The sequence below is a fragment of the Microplitis mediator genome, chromosome 1 (genome assembly GCF_029852145.1).
Source record: "Microplitis mediator isolate UGA2020A chromosome 1, iyMicMedi2.1, whole genome shotgun sequence".
NCBI lineage: Eukaryota > Metazoa > Arthropoda > Insecta > Hymenoptera > Braconidae > Microplitis > Microplitis mediator.
In genome coordinates this window covers 17860491-17877952 of record NC_079969.1, presented here as the reverse complement: position 1 = coordinate 17877952, position 17462 = coordinate 17860491, and the positions used below count along the sequence as shown (strand labels likewise).

Genomic DNA, 17462 nt, shown 5'->3' with positions numbered 1-17462 from the left:
AGGTCGATTGGGACGGACCCAAAAGGCTAAAGGAGCGCTGAGAGGTTGAAGGTCATTACTTAAAAATGGCATTTTACTTAAATATTACTTAAATAAAATTTACAACTTCTTAAACGTAACTATATAAAAAATATTTGGAAATGTCGGGTTATTTTCCCAGGGTGCAATAAAGGATGCGAGACCCAAACGGTCGGATTGTAGAGCAAAAAAAAAAAGGTTCACAAAGTCACGGTCAACGCAGTTAAACAAAAAAGAACATGAAGAAAATTTAAATCTTATGGAAACGAAAAAATACAATTTCTTAAGACTAAACAGATGTCAAGTTGGCCGTCGTGAGAATTTTACAATTTTAAAATTAAACAAGAAGCAATAAATTTTACAATCTACAAAAAATAAGTTTAGAGAAAAATATAGAAAGAATACAATAAATTATTTTTCGTGAGAAAGTTTAAAATTTTAAACTACGAACTGAACATGCCGCCCCCCTTGAACTATCCAAGTTCAATGAGCAGCGTATGAATATTTAATCTAAAGGTAAAGGGCACAGTTTTTTAGTGCAACGTTTATATTCGCCGATCTTCGTCTTCAGGGTGACAACACGTACAATGCCGTCTTCTCCAGGATGCGTAGCGATAATGCGGCCCAAGGCCCATGAAAGCGGAGGAAGATTGTCCTCCAGAATCAGGACTAATGATCCCACTTGTAGATTGTCGGTTTTGGATTGGTGACGAAGTCCGATGAGATTGTTCAGGTATTCCTTATACCATCGAGTCCATAAATGCTGCTTGAGCTTTTGAGCGTGCTGCCATGCTGACAATCGATTGGATGGCGTATCGGAGAAGTCAACCTGAGGAAAGCTCGTCAATGGACCACCCGTGAGGAAATAGCCAGGTGTTAAGGGTAAGAGATCATGTGGGTCAGAGGACATAGGAGACAGCGGTCGGGAATTTAGAATCGCCTCGATCTCAATGACATAGGTTTCTAGTTGATCGTATGTTAATAGGGTGTCACCAACGGTGCGCAATAGGTGATGCTTAAATGATTTCACAGTGGCCTCCCAAAGTCCTCCAAAGTGAGGAGCCCTGGGAAGTATGAAATGCCAAGCGGTGTGTTGACTGTCAAGATATTGTTTTAATGACGATGAATATTCTTCGGAATTAACAAGCTGTTGTAATTCTCGATTTGCACCAACAAAATTTGTGGCATTATCTGAATATATTTCAGTAGACTTTCCTCTTCGGGCAAACAGGCGTTTGAGACTTGCAAGGAAAGCCTCAGTCGTGAGGTCACATACTAATTCTAAATGAACCGCTTTGGTTGATAGACATACATAAATCGCCACGTACACCTTTATCTTATTGCGATTTCGAAATCGCTTTTCTTTTATAAACAACGGACCACAATAATCGACTCCCGTGCGCAAAAAAGGGCGGGAGTGAGACACGCGATATTTTGGTAAGCAACCGGTGCTATGATCCGCTAAACGCGGCTTTACGCGAAAGCATGAAATGCAACTATGTATTATCTTTCGTGTGACATTTCGAGCATCTAGCGGCCAATAGGTTTGGCGTACGGAGTAGAGAGTGGCTTGCGGACCGGCATGCAAAAGACGTACATGCTCTTCGCGTATAATAAGTCGAGTTATATGATGCTGCGCGGGCAATAAAATTGGATGGCGCTGATCTTCAGGAATTGACGCATGGTTCAGCCGACCACCCACTCTTAGAATGCCAACTTCGTCAAGATATGGCGTTAAGGGAATTAATTTGCCAGATTCCGGAATTCCATCTTTTCTTTTTAAACAGTTTATTTCTTTGCCAAACGCTGAAAATTGCGTGAGCTTCATAATCAAAGCATGTGCTTCCGACAGCTCTATAACGCCCAAGAACGAGCCCTTACGTGGGGATTTAGTTCTAGTATTATGTATAAATCTAATTACATAAGCGACCACGCGTTGTAACTTACTCATCGAGCTGTACTTTTCCAACAGACAGTCATTTTTTACAGTAAGATTCATGCATATAGCTTGGTCGGGCTTCAAGGGTTTTAATTCGGGAATATCGATAGGAGATAACACTCCACTCGGCCAAGCTTGAGCTTCGAGCAATAGCCAGGAAGGACCTTGTGACCAAATTGGATTTTGAAGAAACTCCGAGGGGAGCTGACCACGGGATACGAAGTCTGCGGGGTTATCTTATGATAGCGTATGCCGCCAGTGACAAGCGCCTGTGAGTCTCTGAATTTCAGCGACTCGGTTTGCGACGAAGGTTTTAAGGAGATGGGGTGAAGTATTTATCCAGTGTAAGGTGATAGTAGAATCGGACCACAGATGAATATCGTTAATCTTAAGTAGAAGAGACTCCCGCACCGTAGCGCACAGGCGCGAGAGCAGGAGCGCACCGCAGAGCTCCAGCCGCGGTAAGCTTACGGTACTGACCGGTGCAACGCGAGATTTGGAGCATATAAGACGTACGTGCACCATACCTTGCCGATCAGTGGATCGCACGTATATACAAGCGCCGTAAGCCTTTTCGCTGGCATCGCAAAATCCATGAAGCTGAATGTCAATTGGTTCTGGAATTATAAGACAACGCGGAAAGCTTAACCTTTCCAGGGAAGGTAGTTGATCGCGATACGATACCCACATGTTATGAATATCTAACGGAACCGATTCATCCCAAGTTACGCCCAACTTCCAACAGAGTTGAATAATTATTTTGGCGTACACGATGACAGGGCCAAGTAAACCCAAGGGATCAAATAATTTAGCAATTTGCGATAAAATAGCTCGGTTCGAGACAGCTTCAGATGCGGATAAATTTACGCTGTAGAATAGCGTGTCATTGCGAGAGTTCCAATGAGTACCCAGGGTTTTTACCGTGGCTTCAAGGTCGAGAGATAGGTGAGCGCTGTCTGGATGCTCAGGATAGTTGGTTATTAAAGAGGGGTGATTGGATGCCCATTTACGAAGATGAAATCCAGCCTTTTCTAGCAACTGAATTAGCTCATCACGCAGCCTTTCTGCTTCTATGAGCGTACTCGCACCAGTGAGTAGATCGTCGACATAAAAATCCCTTTTTAATGCTATGGATGCGAGTGGATAAGGACCGCCTTCGTCCTCAGCTAATTGCTGCAAGGATCGAATTGCCAAGTAAGAAGCACTTGCAGTTCCGTAAGTTACGGTATCGAGCACGTACATGAGAGTAGGCGCATGAGGATTTTCTCGAAAGAGAATCTTTTGATAGATAGCGTCATCAGGATGAACACGAACCTGACGATACATTTTCTCCACGTCTGCTGTGAGAGCGTAGACATGAGAGCGGTAACGAGTTAGAGTGACAAATAGGTCATCTTGGAGCTTTGGACCAACCATCAGCGTGTCATTTAAAGAGATACCAGTGGAGGTCTTTGCAGAACCATCAAAAACTACACGAAGTTTCGTCGTCAAGCTGTCGTGCTTAAATACGGCGTGGTGAGGAAGGTAAAAGCCAGAAGAGATGCTCTCTTGGTCTTTTGACAGAGACATGTGCTTTAAATCTAGATATTCAGCTAAAAAGCCTGAATAATCACGCTTGAGATCTTGATTTTTCTGGAAACGAGCTTCCAGTGAGTACAATCGTCTTAGTGCTGACGAATAAGATTCTCCGAGTCTATGTATTTTATGATTAAACGGTAATCTGACGACATATCGACCTGAGTTATCCCTCGTAGTGTGGAGTTTGTAATGTTCCTCACAGGCGCTCTCTTCAGGAGAGAAGACCCTGTTGGATGGAACTTCTTCTAGTTCCCAAAACCGAGAGAGATCGAGATCCGATGAGGACGCACGGATGCTTAGATGGCACACTATATTTTGCGCCGTGGATTGATTGTCGATCTCACCTGCAACTATCCATCCCAGCTGCGTTTTTTGAAGAACTGCATTGGGATGATTTTTTAGAGCAATTTGACCAACGCTAAGAAGCTTATAGAATAATTTGACACCAATGAGAGCATCGACCGTAGATGGCCTGAAGAATTCTGGATCAGCTAAAGGAATATTCTTCGGAATTTCCAGAAGCGCAGGATTGATAGGAATGGAAGGCATTGTTGTATTGATTCGGGGTATGACCAGAAATTCTACGGTTTTTTGATATTTGTTGTGACGAGATTTAATTACCGCAGTGGTCGAATGTTTGATGGTGGTAGATAAATCATCCAGTCCAGAAACTGCAATGTTTACAGACTTGAGCTCCAAATTTAAAAATTGGGCCGCACTTTCTGTGATGAAGTGGGCTTGAGACCCAGCGTCTAAAAATACCCGACAAGTTTTCGTTTTTCCCTGACTATTTATGAGGTCTACTAGCGCGGTAGCCAGCACTGCCTCGGAGGATACGTGTGCGTGCAAATTGATGCTAGGACTACTAGGCGATGGGAATAAAGCAGTGTCCGTGACGTTAGAGTTGCCGACGTTCGGCTTATCGAAGTGTAAGAGAGTGTGATGTCTCTGGCTGCAATTGCGACAATTTCCAGAAGTGCATTGAGCCGCGCGATGCCCCTTGCGTAGGCAATTGATGCACCATCCTCCCTTCTTTGAAGTCTCGTATCGCTGAGAGGGATTCATTGCCAGAAATTTGGTGCACATACTGAGGTAATGATTACCTTCGCAATGGAGGCATTGATTACGAGAGGTAGTGGCAATGTATGCATGCTGAGATCGCGAATTAGACTGAGAATTAAAAGACTTGGGCTTGTCTTGAGAGTTTTGTCCTTTAGGAGTAGTGACCTGGGGTTTTGAGCTCTCGAGCTGAGCTCTTCGGTTTAAGAATGAGATCATTTGATTTAATGTTGGGTTGCGCAAGTCATTACTATAGTCTTCCCATCTCTCGCGAAGAAAATTATTGAATTTATCGCGGAGCAATACGATTAATAACGCGTTCCAATGCTCGACGGGTTCTCCTAAGGCCTGGAGAGATCTAACATTTTTCTGAATTTGATCAAGAAACAAACGCGTCGAGAATTCCCTTGAAATACAAGGGATATCTATTAATGATTTGACGTAACTGTCCCGAATGAATTTTCTATCGTCATAACGTTCTTTTAGTAAGTTCCACGCAGTTAGATAATTTTGAGCAGATAACTCGATAGATGATATAACACCGGCGGCTTCACCGGCTAGACAGCCTTTCAAATAAAATAATTTGCGAATAGGCGGTATACTGTTATCCTCATGTACTAGTGAATTGAATAAATCATAGAACTCCAACCACTTATCGACAGATCCTCGAAAGGTAGGCAATGAGATGGCCGGAAGGCTTGGATTCCAATGTGAGCCCGATTGATTTGGTTGATGAGACGCGGATTGTGAGATAGGTTGATTCATGAGAGGCGTCGTTGATGTTGCTTGAGGAAGTACGGATGGTGAGGTTGTTAAATTAATAAGAGGTGCTGATGGCGTTGTTTGAAGATTATCCCCACCTTCTACAGCTGCGAGATTCGGAATTGGAAACGGAGATGGCGATAAGATGGTAGACCCGTGCGCGGAAGAAGTCGATGATTGCGACTCATTTGTTATTTGTTTAGACAAAAGATTCGTGGCGACTGTGTATGCTTCGAAATATACACTTATCCAAAAAATTAAAGGAACAAGAAAATTTCATAAATTTTTTAGTGATTTTTGGAAGGCTGTATTTTCGTGAAAAATGATCATATCGAAAAAATAAAAAAAGCAAATTGAAGCTTGAAATCTCTAGTTTGAAGATCTTTCAGCAAAATATTTTTTTGAGCCACGGTTTTTGCGGAATCAGAAGAAAAAGATCGAGACAAAATTTTTCTAAATTTTTTGGTTTCGTTTTTTAGGTCTACGGGGCCGGGAAAAATTTTTTCAAAAAAACGAATTCATGGTTTGTTTAGGAAATTTATTCAGCTACAATTTGCTTTTTTTTGTTTCTTTGTACAACAATTTGCTGCTGAGATATCAGCCTTCAAATGAAAAAGGATCCTTTTGTCTTTGATTATTGATATCTCAGCAAGAAATGGTCACACAGTAATTTAAAGGGCAGTTTAATAAGCTTGAATAAATCCCCTACAAGCTCCATTTTTGATTTTAAAAAAAAAAAATTTTTTTTCATCCTTGATATCCATTTGAAAAACCCACAAAAAATGGCCATTTTCTGGTTTTTTAGTCGACTCATCGCTACTCTGCAAATATTGATAAAAAAAATAATGTTGCCAGGTAATTTTACAGCTTAATGTACACCCAAAAACCCTGGAAATTTTCAGATTCCTCCATTGAACCGTTTGTCCGGTCCGATTGCTCAAAGTTTTACAAAACAATTAAAGGAACAAGTTTTGTTCCTTAATCTGTGTAATCGTTATCAAAATGAAAAAATCAATTTTTTTCGGACTTTCTTTCATTTTTGCGTTAGTTATTCAGTAAATGTAAGGTAAAGAAAAAAAAAAAAATTTTTTCCGAAAAACGAAAAAAAAAAAATAACCCCCCGAATAAAACATAAAAAAAAAAAATTGGAAAAAATTCTTGTTTGGTCTCGTTTTTTGGAAAATTTTTTTTTTTCCTCTTTACCTTACATTTACTGAATAACTAACGCAAAAATGAAAGAAAATCAAAAAAAAAATTAATTTTTTCATTTTGGTAATGATTACACAGATTAAGGAACAAAACTTGTTCCTTTAATTGTTTTGTAAAACTTTGAGCAATCGGACCGGACAAACGGTTCAATGGATGAATCTGAAAATTTCCAGGGTTTTTGGGTGAACATTAAGCTGTAAAATTACCTGGCAACATTATTTTTTTTATCAATATTTGCAGAGTAGCGATGAGTCGACTAAAAAACCAGAAAATGGCCATTTTTTGTGGGTTTTTCAAATGGATATCAAGGATGAAAAAAAATTTTTTTTTTTTAAAATCAAAAATGGAGCTTGTAGGGGATTTATTCAAGCTTATTAAACTGCCCTTTAAATTACTGTGTGACCATTTCTTGCTGAGATATCAATAATCAAAGACAAAAGGATCCTTTTTCATTTGAAGGCTGATATCTCAGCAGCAAATTGTTGTACAAAGAAACAAAAAAAAGCAAATTGTAGCTGAATAAATTTCCTAAACAAACCATGAATTCGTTTTTTTGAAAAAATTTTTCCCGGCCCCGTAGACCTAAAAAACGAAACCAAAAAATTTAGAAAAATTTTGTCTCGATCTTTTTCTTCTGATTCCGCAAAAACCGTGGCTCAAAAAAATATTTTGCTGAAAGATCTTCAAACTAGAGATTTCAAGCTTCAATTTGCTTTTTTTATTTTTTCGATATGATCATTTTTCACGAAAATACAGCCTTCCAAAAATCACTAAAAAATTTATAAAATTTTCTTGTTCCTTTAATTTTTTGGATAAGTGTAGTTCTTCGAATTCAGTTCGATAATTTGAAAGCTCTTCGCTTTCATCCATAAGTGATTCTAACTGCGATTGATGAGACTCGAAGGCTTCCCGAGTTGCCTCTATTTCCTTGAAACGTTTTTCCAGAGCAGGAAAGTCTTTTGATGGATCAAACCGACGAAGAAAGGTATCGTAACTAGTCAACGCCCTCTTGGCGATTCCGCGCTTGGACTTTAAAACTTTAATAGCTTGTTCGGTCATGATTTTTAAATTAGCAAATAAATGTTGTGTTTGAGACTTGAGATCAATGCGATACAAAATAGGAATTCAAATTGAAGTAAGGAAATATTGGATGGTCCAATTGACTTACCTTGATCGTTGCAGGTTACTAATGCTCCGATAATATGACAGGATCACTGACGTTGCGATGATGCGGGACTGCCACTGGCGTCCTTCCAATGGATTCGAAAGGGTTGATGATATACAGTAGATATACTGCCGACGACGATAGTTGAATCTCGATGATAACGATGTAACGATGACGGAAATGCAATATTAAAAACTTATACACTGCACTCACAATTGTAATAATCGAAGTATTTAATTGTTTGTAGCGAAATTAAAACTGTGCAATTACAGTTTTCGAACACAATGAAGATAATACCGAATTAACTATATAATTTTTTAAGAAAATCTGGCTCGAAGGACCATGAACAGATTCACAACTATTTTGTTGTGAAATATTTGCACTTAATATTTAAATAAATATAAGGGCAGTCGAATAAATTGAGACTCGGCTCAGTTAAGGTTTATTGTTGAGTTTATTTTGTACTAGTCATAGACGTGTTGACGATACAGTACATTGATGGTAACTAACTTACAAAACTTAGAACATAATTTGGTTGTACAAATTTTAAAAGGATGCGAAAAACTGGAGAGGGTCACAATTTTAGTGGAAGGAAAATTAACACGAGTGATTGGTAAACAAGTAAAGGAAAGGGAAAAAGGGGCTGTGGAAAGTCGTACGTAGGTGGGTCGATTGGGACGGACCCAAAAGGCTAAAGGAGCGCTGAGAGGTTGAAGGTCATTACTTAAAAATGGCATTTTACTTAAATATTACTTAAATAAAATTTACAACTTCTTAAACGTAACTATATAAAAAATATTTGGAAATGTCGGGTTATTTTCCCAGGGTGCAATAAAGGATGCGAGACCCAAACGGTCGGATTGTAGAGCAAAAAAAAAAGGTTCACAAAGTGACGGTCAACGCAGTTAAACAAAAAAGAACATGAAGAAAATTTAAATCTTATGGAAACGAAAAAATACAATTTCTTAAGACTAAACAGATGTCAAGTTGGCCGTCGTGAGAATTTTACAATTTTAAAATTAAACAAGAAGCAATAAATTTTACAATCTACAAAAAATAAGTTTAGAGAAAAATATAGAAAGAATACAATAAATTATTTTTCGTGAGAAAGTTTAAAATTTTAAACTACGAACTGAACAGGCTAAGTACAGTAATAAAGTATACCAGTAAATGACCAACATAAAATGAATAGAAAAAAATTATTTTCGTTAATTTTAAGTATCCAAAGTTAATTTTATTAATTAAATTACATATATAAATGGTTAAAAAATTTATTGTTTTATAGAAAAATCAATTACTACTATCGAAAAACATAGTATTTAAAAATGATTTTTTTCAAACATTTATGTTCAAATTCAGTATGCTCTGAAAACTCTTCAAATCTCTGTATAATTTTAATTATTTTTAATGATAATTTAATAAATCACTTTGATTCGTTGTGATTTAATAATAATAAAGAAATGTAAGATGACATTTACAAGTAAATAATAACTTTTAATTAAATATTAAAATTAATATGATCATTTTTCTGCATACCGATCATTCACTGGTAGGTGGTCACAGACTGGGCTAGTTACCCTACTGAGGTTGCATTCAGTATATGATTTTTGTAAGAACTTAAATTATGTAGTAGTAAATCTATATTCGTTGATCAACATAGTTGTTAAATTGAAGCATTATATTTACATTTTAGTATTACATTGTATTCTATAGAACCTTTGTACACTGTAAATTGGTATGCATATATTGCAGTCTAAACATTGTAACGATTGGTAAATAACTATGATTACTCAGATCTATAGTAAACACAACACGAATCAACGAAAAACTTATTTACTTTGTTTTAATATTCGTTTTACTAAATAAAATAGAACTAATAGAGACGATGAAACGTAACTTATAATAAAAAGTACGTGGTACAAATTCTTTATAATGAATAAAGGAATACAAAATTATAAAATTTAACGATTCAAAATCATAATTTTTTTTATTTAAGTTACTAACTAATGTACTGTGATTGATTGATCCTCGGTCGTAACAAACTTTTTTTTTCCAACAGTTGATAGAAAAAAGTACGTTACGACTGAAAAAAGTTTAGAAAATCCAAAAGTGCACGCTTCGTAACGCTCATTTAATTTTGAAGTGAAAATAAATTATATTGCTGCGATATAACATATATGGTCAAAATATATATTTATATTGTATATGGTAAAAAAAAAATTGTAATCGTCTGACCAACTCCAATTAAACTAGATCTCAATTTTGATCTACTCTTTAAATTGCAGTTAAAATTTTAGAAATCGGTTACTTCGATACGATGTTATAAACATTAGAGTGCTTTTTTTTCGAACATTTTTTTTTCTTAGCCAATATGAAAATTTTATTGTTGACGACAAAAAAAAAATTTCTGAAAATTTGAGCCCTTAATTTTAATTTTGAGAAGTCACGATCTACTTTTAAAGATTTTACTTTAAAAAAAAAATTCCTACTCAGGCAGTTTTTGAGTAATCGACTCGTTTTTGGTTTCGTTTTGTAGGGTTTGAAGTCCTTTTCATAATTTCATGAACCTAAAAAAATTTTTTGTCCGCGATATAAACGATTGAAGGTTAAAAAACGTGGTTTTTGAGGGATATAAATTAGAGCACCAACTTTGATTGTTTATAACTTGGTAAATAATTGTTCTGTTGCTACGCTGATTTTTTCGTATATAGTGGATCCTTTCCGAATAGAATTCACGAAAGAAAACATTTTTTATTTTATCAATTATTGCTATAATTTATAATTTATCGTCACGGACTATCTTGGGATCAAATTAAGATACGAGTTAGATTAAAATTTGTATTTACGCAGAAAGCGATATTGAATATTTTACGTGAGTGATGACTGATGCCGATCGTGATTCTTCTGAACTATAAGCTTTTGTAATTTTCACGCAGGGGTTTATGACCGCAGTTAACCCGTAAAGCTTACCATGATGATCTATTGTCATCATTTTTGTTAAAAACGTCCGAGTCATAAAAGTTTGGTTTCTATACCTGCAAGGCTCAGAGTTTTAACTTTTTTTGTTTGTTTATCATAGGCGCCGATAGCAAAAATACAAATTTCATATACTAAATTTTCTAATAGATAAGTTGTTGAGGAAACTGATTTAAAAATTTCTAATTTTCATTCTTATAAACTACATAATTTTTTTTATTAAGCTATATTAATTAAAAAAATTTTTCATGTACTCGGCGTTTTAATTCATTATATATTTAATTAAATAAATTTTATAAACTCATTATCATTACTTTAAATTTTAATGCTATCATGAAATTATTATCAACATAAAAATATTGTTTAAATGTACTAAGAAAAAAAATTTGAATAAAAAACTAACATAAATTTTACTTATATTAAAAAAAGTTTTGTTTTACTTGGACTAAAATTGAATATATGTTGTATGGCACACAAGAACACATTATATTATCACACCAAAACTTTTTTATTAATAATGAGTATAGAAAAAAAATTGTCAGATCATTTACAATTACTACTGGAATCACTTATGTCATTGTTTTCATCAAGTCGTATAATTATAGGTTCAATTTCGCTGTCCATTTCCGAACATACTTTTCTTGACTTTTCTTCTTCCTTTTCAGCACGTTCATGCATTGAGGCCGTAGCGTAGGAAGAACATTGCCCATGACATTTTTACATAACTGTAATACGTCATTTACTTTGAATGTTGAATTATTTGTGGCTACCTTATTTTTGACATACGCCCGAGTGAGTTCAATGGGGTTGTACTCGCATTGGGCAACAGGTATATAACCATAACAATTCAACTTCTTCACCGCGTTTTTCCTTCGCAATTTTTTCAAGTTAATAACGTGGTGGATGACGATAAGGCTTTGATAATTCCAACAATTCATTTTTTGTTTAATTGGCAAACTTGTCAACATCTTCAGGTAATGGTACGGGACGATTATTAAGCCATTCAATGATGTTGTTTTTTTCGCCATCCTGTATTCGGATTTCGAAATTGAAGGTCAAGCATTTTGCGATATGGTGCCTGATCTAAAACAATAACAGACTTGTTTGGTAGCACGTTTAAGACTTGGTTAAAACCATTCTATATAATGTTCAGCATTTATTTCGTCATTATAATCAGCTGAACCTTTTTTACCGATAAAACAAAGTCTGCAACCTGGTACAAATCCGTTTAAATCACCGATATCTAAAATGATTGCTCTTTTTCCTACTCCTGAGGGTGTCAGGAATCCAGCTTTTTCACCGGAAACGTTTTGAACGCGACAGCGATCACTATCAAAGTTACTGTTATCACTTTATTTAATTGTTTCAATCCAACCATACTTTCTTGAATGATTAGCACCACACCAAATTTCGTCGGTATAATAAATTTTGTAATTATTTTTTCTATACTGGGAAATTTTCCAGAAGTAAGTATCTCTCTGCGCAGCAACAGACACACTTTCCATCCACACGGGTTTCTTATTGAATTTTTTGTGCGTAAGATTCAATTTTTTACACCGTTTCTTGAGTGTTGTTAATTGAAATTCTGGCGAATCTTTAAAATTTTCTTCAAATTCTTCAAACTATTTGCTAAATTTTCTGACCATAGTTTTTACACTGGACCACATAGTTTCCCAGGTATATTGCTGTGATTGCGCCGATGGGCAACGTATCACTTACAAAATGTTTTTAAGCCTGTGACCGTCGTAAACATCTGCGTGGAAACTAAAAAAGCTTATAATTCAGAAGAATCGTGATCAGCATCAGTCATCACTCACGTAAAATACTCAATATCACTTTCTGCGTACCTGAGTCGAAATTTAGAGCCTATATAGGCCCCTCTAGCTCTAAATAGATCCGATTTAAAGCCCTGTAGTCCTGTAGCTCCGACTTTGAACCCAGAGGTCCTAACATTCACTGAGAGGTCCGACTTTGAGCCTTCAAGTCCGACAATATTAGTCTCGTATTAAATTTTGATTCATTATAATTGAATAATTTATGATGATAAGAAAAATTAAAAATTAATTAAAATTAATTATAAGCATTATTTTATTGACATGCTACGCAATTTATTAATAACAATAGTTAGATAAGCAGGTAGTCAATTAAATTGTAAACCTTTTTAATAAGGAAAATTTTAGTTTAATTTATTTACGACATAAAAATAAAATTGCATTTATTAACAAAATTTTGATCACTCCGCATACATATTATAATTACTTACGTTCCTTACTGTTTATAGGAATTGCTATTAAATGTTGATTATCAATTCTTATATAAAATCATGGTGTAATAAGTTTTATTGTTCTATATACTTAACATTATTTTTTCAAATTCTAAATTTTGACCGATAATTTTCTTCAGAGATATATAGATTTTTACATGATGTCACTGTAGATTTAATTCGCATTTACGATGATTAGGGAGCTTTCAATTGAAATTTCAAAATATATGACCATAGTTTAATTGTTAATAATAATAATTTGAGAATGAAAACTGCATCACATAAAGAAAAATAATATTATTTTCATTATAGTTAGTACTAATAATACTCCATTTCTTTGGTTGAAGTTATAATTTTTCGTAATTTATTATAAGAAATTAAACTATTAACAGCATTTGCTGTATATTTTGATGATTTTAATTAAAATTATTTTAAGCATTGTAAGTGCAAATAAAATCCAGAGTAACATAGATTGAGCCCGCAAGTGCTGAAAACGGAAATTTGGATTACCTCAGGGACCAATATCGGACCTAATTTAACATAGAAACAGACTCTATTTAGAGCCTCCAAGTCCGAAATAGGTCCGACTTGAGAAGGCTCTAAATGGGCTCTAAATTTCGACCTGGGAAAATACAAATTTAAATTTAATTTGTATCTTAATTAGATCCCAAGATAGTCCGTGTGTTCAGTTACGAGCTTAGGCAATTTGAAAAGCTTCGTGCATTTCCGCTACGATCGGGAGTAGCCGAACTCGCTACTGACTTGAATGTCAGTATAGTGCCGGGTCACTCGCTATTTGGGCCCGACACATACAATTTCTTGCTCATGACCGTGTCACGGCGGCATGAGAACCCGCTACCAGCCGGCCAATCAGAGAAATTGGCGGCTAACTATTTCCTGTTGGCGCGCTTTTAAGCCAATGGGAAAATTCGTTACTGCAGCCATGCTGCCACGTCACCACCGAACAGCCACAAAGGAAGAAGACGCCGTCTCAATACCTAACCGACATCGTGCATTCTTACTAACCACCACGCGTTTTTAACCGCTTTACTTGTCGCATTCGCTATCGCTTATCTATCTTGTCGCATTCGCTATCTAATGTTAATTCTCACCATATTTAACTGTATAAAGTGTAAATAAATAACCTAATTATTTATTGATAACATCTGTGTAATTTTTAATTATTAAAATTCCATCACACCTAAACCAGATCCTTTTTGTGCATTCGCTCACTTTACACCGTGACAACAAATTATAAATTATGGAAATAGTTTATAAAAAAAAAAATTTTTTTTGTCGTGAATTCTATTCGGAAAGGATCCACTACATACAAAAAAAATCATACACACGGACGTCTACCCGGGAATAGTCAGAATAGCTTCCTAGGACCTTGAAACGTCGACATCTGATGAAAACTCGATTTTCGATAATCGGACCGAAACCAATGATTTCCCTTTTTTTTTGAAAATTTGCAATTTTCTTAGCGGGAAGTTAAAAAAGTGATATCGTTTCCATTCTTTTTAAATAGGCCAACTTTAAAATTAGATCAGGACCTCTTAATTTTGAAATTGAGGGCTTAAATTTTTAGGCAAAATTTTTTTGGAGTTTACTCCTTAATAATTGATTTTCATATAAGGAGCCCGGTATGGAAAAAATATGAGGTGTAAAATCTACTCAACGAATGACCTTGTTACGACTTTCACTTTTCAGGGGTGAGTGTATAGGGTATCCTACAGGGCACCGTACAAATGCATTGTATGTATACAATATACCTATATATATATATATATATATATATATATATATATATATATATATATATATATAAATACACTAATGCAAAAAATTAAAGGAGCAGAAAAATTTTATTGCGCAGACATGAGAATTACCGCGAGACAAAAAATTTCTAAATTTTATTTTTTTTTCCGAAGAGCCCATGGACCGCGGAAAAATTCTTTCAACTAAACGAATGCATAGTTCGCTTAGCAAATTTATTCAGCTTCAATTTGGTTTTTTTTTTTTACCTCGTAGGACGATTTGTCGCAGAGATATCAGCCTTCAAGCAGAAAATGATCCTTTTGACTTTGATCATCGATATTTCAGGTACCAATGATCGCACAGAACGTTTAAGGGCGGCGGTAAAAACTTGAATAAATTCCCTATAAGACCCTGTCATCATTTTTTGAAAAAAATTTTATTTTTTATTTTCAACATCCATTAGAAGTAAGCACAAAAAAATGACTTTTTTTGGTTTTTTAGTCAATCAACCGCTACTCTGCAAATATCAATAAAAAAAATAATGTTGCCAGGGACTTTTTTAGCTTAATGTACCCCCAAGACCCCTGTAAATTTTAAAATTGATTCATCGAACCGTTTTTTGGGAATCATCGATCAAATTTTTGCTAAACAATTAAAGGAGCAAGTTTTGTTCCTTTAATTGTGTAATCATAATCAAAATGAAAAAATTTTGTTTTTTCGACTTTTCTCAAATTTTTGCGTTGGTAACTCAGCAAATGCAAGGAAATGACAAAAAAAATAAAAAATTTCCAAAAAATGTCAAAAACAAAATTTAGAACACAAAAAAAAAGTTTCAATTTTTTTTTTCTTTGATTTTTTTGTATATATGTATATATATATATATATAATATATAGGTATATAATATATACTCTACGGCTTCATTAAATGATAAATATATCTATAGTATATCAGTCGTATTCTAATGATACGTACGGTGAGCATTATTATTTTGTATTCTCAAGTGTTGTTTTTAATTTTAAGCTATTACTGATTTCATATTCTTGTTAGGCATTATATGATTACGTTTCAAATTTTTCATGGCATTTTATAAACTTTATAATCTTTTTATAAACAAATGGATTGATTAAATATTTTTGAAAAATTTTTTCACCATATTGTTAGCGTAAGGAAATAATAATTGAAAATAAAATAAATTTTTTTTAAAAACGCATTTATAATTTTTATAAATAAATGCGTGTTGTTAGAGAACTATAACAGATAAACATTAGGTTTAAAATTTATAAAAAAGCTTAACTCATACTGTATAAAAACGATTTAAGGATCGAAAACTATATCTGCAATAGTTGCAAAGTTACAGCAATTTGTTTGTTGACGAATTGAGTCAGTGCTTGGACTTAGTCGTACTCCAAAATCCAGATGTTTTTTAAAAAATTGAAAAAATTTTTATTTGCCATATTGTTGCAGGTTGCTGTTTTTGTAATTTTTTTATGTTTTAGGAAAAAAATTAAAACAAAAAAAAAATGTTTATAACAAATTGTTAAACGAACAAATGAATAAGCTGTTGAAAAAAAAAAATTTCTTTGTTGCCATTATATGCAGAAATTCAAATTATAATTTAAAAAAAAAAACGATTTCTTAATGATTTATTTAAATAATCAAAATATGAAAAAAGCGATTATAAACAATAAGATATTGTTTTTAAGAAAATTTTTTATTTCTTAAATCATTATTACCTTACGCTAACAATATGGTGAAAAATAATTTTTCAAAAATATTTAATTAATCCATTTGTTTATAAAAAATTTTTAAACAAAAGGCAAGAAAAAATTTGAAAAGTAATCATATAATGCCTAACAAGAATACAAAATCAGTAATTGCTTAAAATTAAGAAAAAAATCATTTAACATGCATTATTTTAATTTTTAATTTTTTTGTTAGTTCAAAAATTAATAATTAATGAAATAAAAATATTATGTAAACTTTCATACCGTCATCTTGTTGAGTATGTTTATAAAAAGGGCTCCAAGAAACAAAAAATTTATAGATTCATTATTTAAACTTTTATACCACCTTTTATGACAACACAAACCCGAAAAAAAAATGTTGATTCACAATTGAATAACTTCTTGAAAAATGGTGATACAACTTTTATCATCGCGGAATCATATTCTTTGAAGTGTCTAGATGACACCAGAATGTTTTAAAATTTTTTAATTGATATTTAATTGCATAAAAAAATTATTTAAAAAGCACGCTCACTAGAGTGACGGCGCGCGCATGCTGAAACTGCCGCGCAAAAGCCGATTTTCAATGTTAAATTAAAATTATGAATATTGAAGCTACAATTCGGGGAGTCAAGAACTTTTTTACTAAAATTTTCTGCTCTTTTAGAAACTTTTTTTAATATTTGAGCTATCACTTATACTTTTTGAGATTTTGCAAAAAAAGCTGGTCGGCTTATTTTTTTAACGGTTTTTTGTTAACAATAATTTTAATTTTATTTTTCCAAAAAAAATCCAAAAAACGGCTTTCTCTAGATGCCATTCCGGATCGTTTAAGCCATCAATCGTATTTTTACGAGACCTGTAACTATTTTTCGCAGGAAATCAGCTTCTCGACTAGACTAAAATAGACTAAAAAATTTAAAACATTTGCAAAAAAAAAAAAAGAAAAATGTACGATAAAAAATTCAAGGACAATTGTATTTTTCCTTTCTATTACACTAGAAATTCAA

General features: G+C 33.9%; 2 protein-coding genes across 2 annotated transcripts; both read right to left on the bottom strand.

Annotated features, from left to right (window-relative positions):
- Positions 1-523: 523 nt before the first annotated feature.
- On the bottom strand, positions 524-2017 carry LOC130672928 (uncharacterized). The gene has a single exon (XM_057477742.1). The coding sequence runs from the start codon at positions 2015-2017 to the stop codon at positions 524-526; it is 1494 nt and encodes a 497-aa protein (XP_057333725.1).
- A 177-nt stretch (positions 2018-2194) lies between these two features.
- On the bottom strand, positions 2195-11384 carry LOC130672924 (uncharacterized). The gene is made up of 2 exons (XM_057477728.1): positions 11258-11384; positions 2195-5586 (listed from the first exon to the last, which is right to left on the bottom strand). The coding sequence occupies exons 1-2, from the start codon at positions 11382-11384 to the stop codon at positions 2195-2197; spliced, it is 3519 nt and encodes a 1172-aa protein (XP_057333711.1).
- Positions 11385-17462: the final 6078 nt, after the last annotated feature.

Bases quoted from the DNA above. Each gene is read 5' to 3' on its own strand.
- LOC130672928 (XM_057477742.1), bottom strand. From the start codon at position 2,017: ATGAATCTTACTGTAAAAAATGACTGTCTGTTGGAAAAGTACAGCTCG.
- LOC130672924 (XM_057477728.1), bottom strand. From the start codon at position 11,384: ATGCATGAACGTGCTGAAAAGGAAGAAGAAAAGTCAAGAAAAGTATGT. The intron at 5,587-11,257 runs GTAAATGATCTG...TATATTTCGAAG, and splicing joins AAGTGATTCCAGTAGTAATT to CATACACAGTCGCCACGAAT.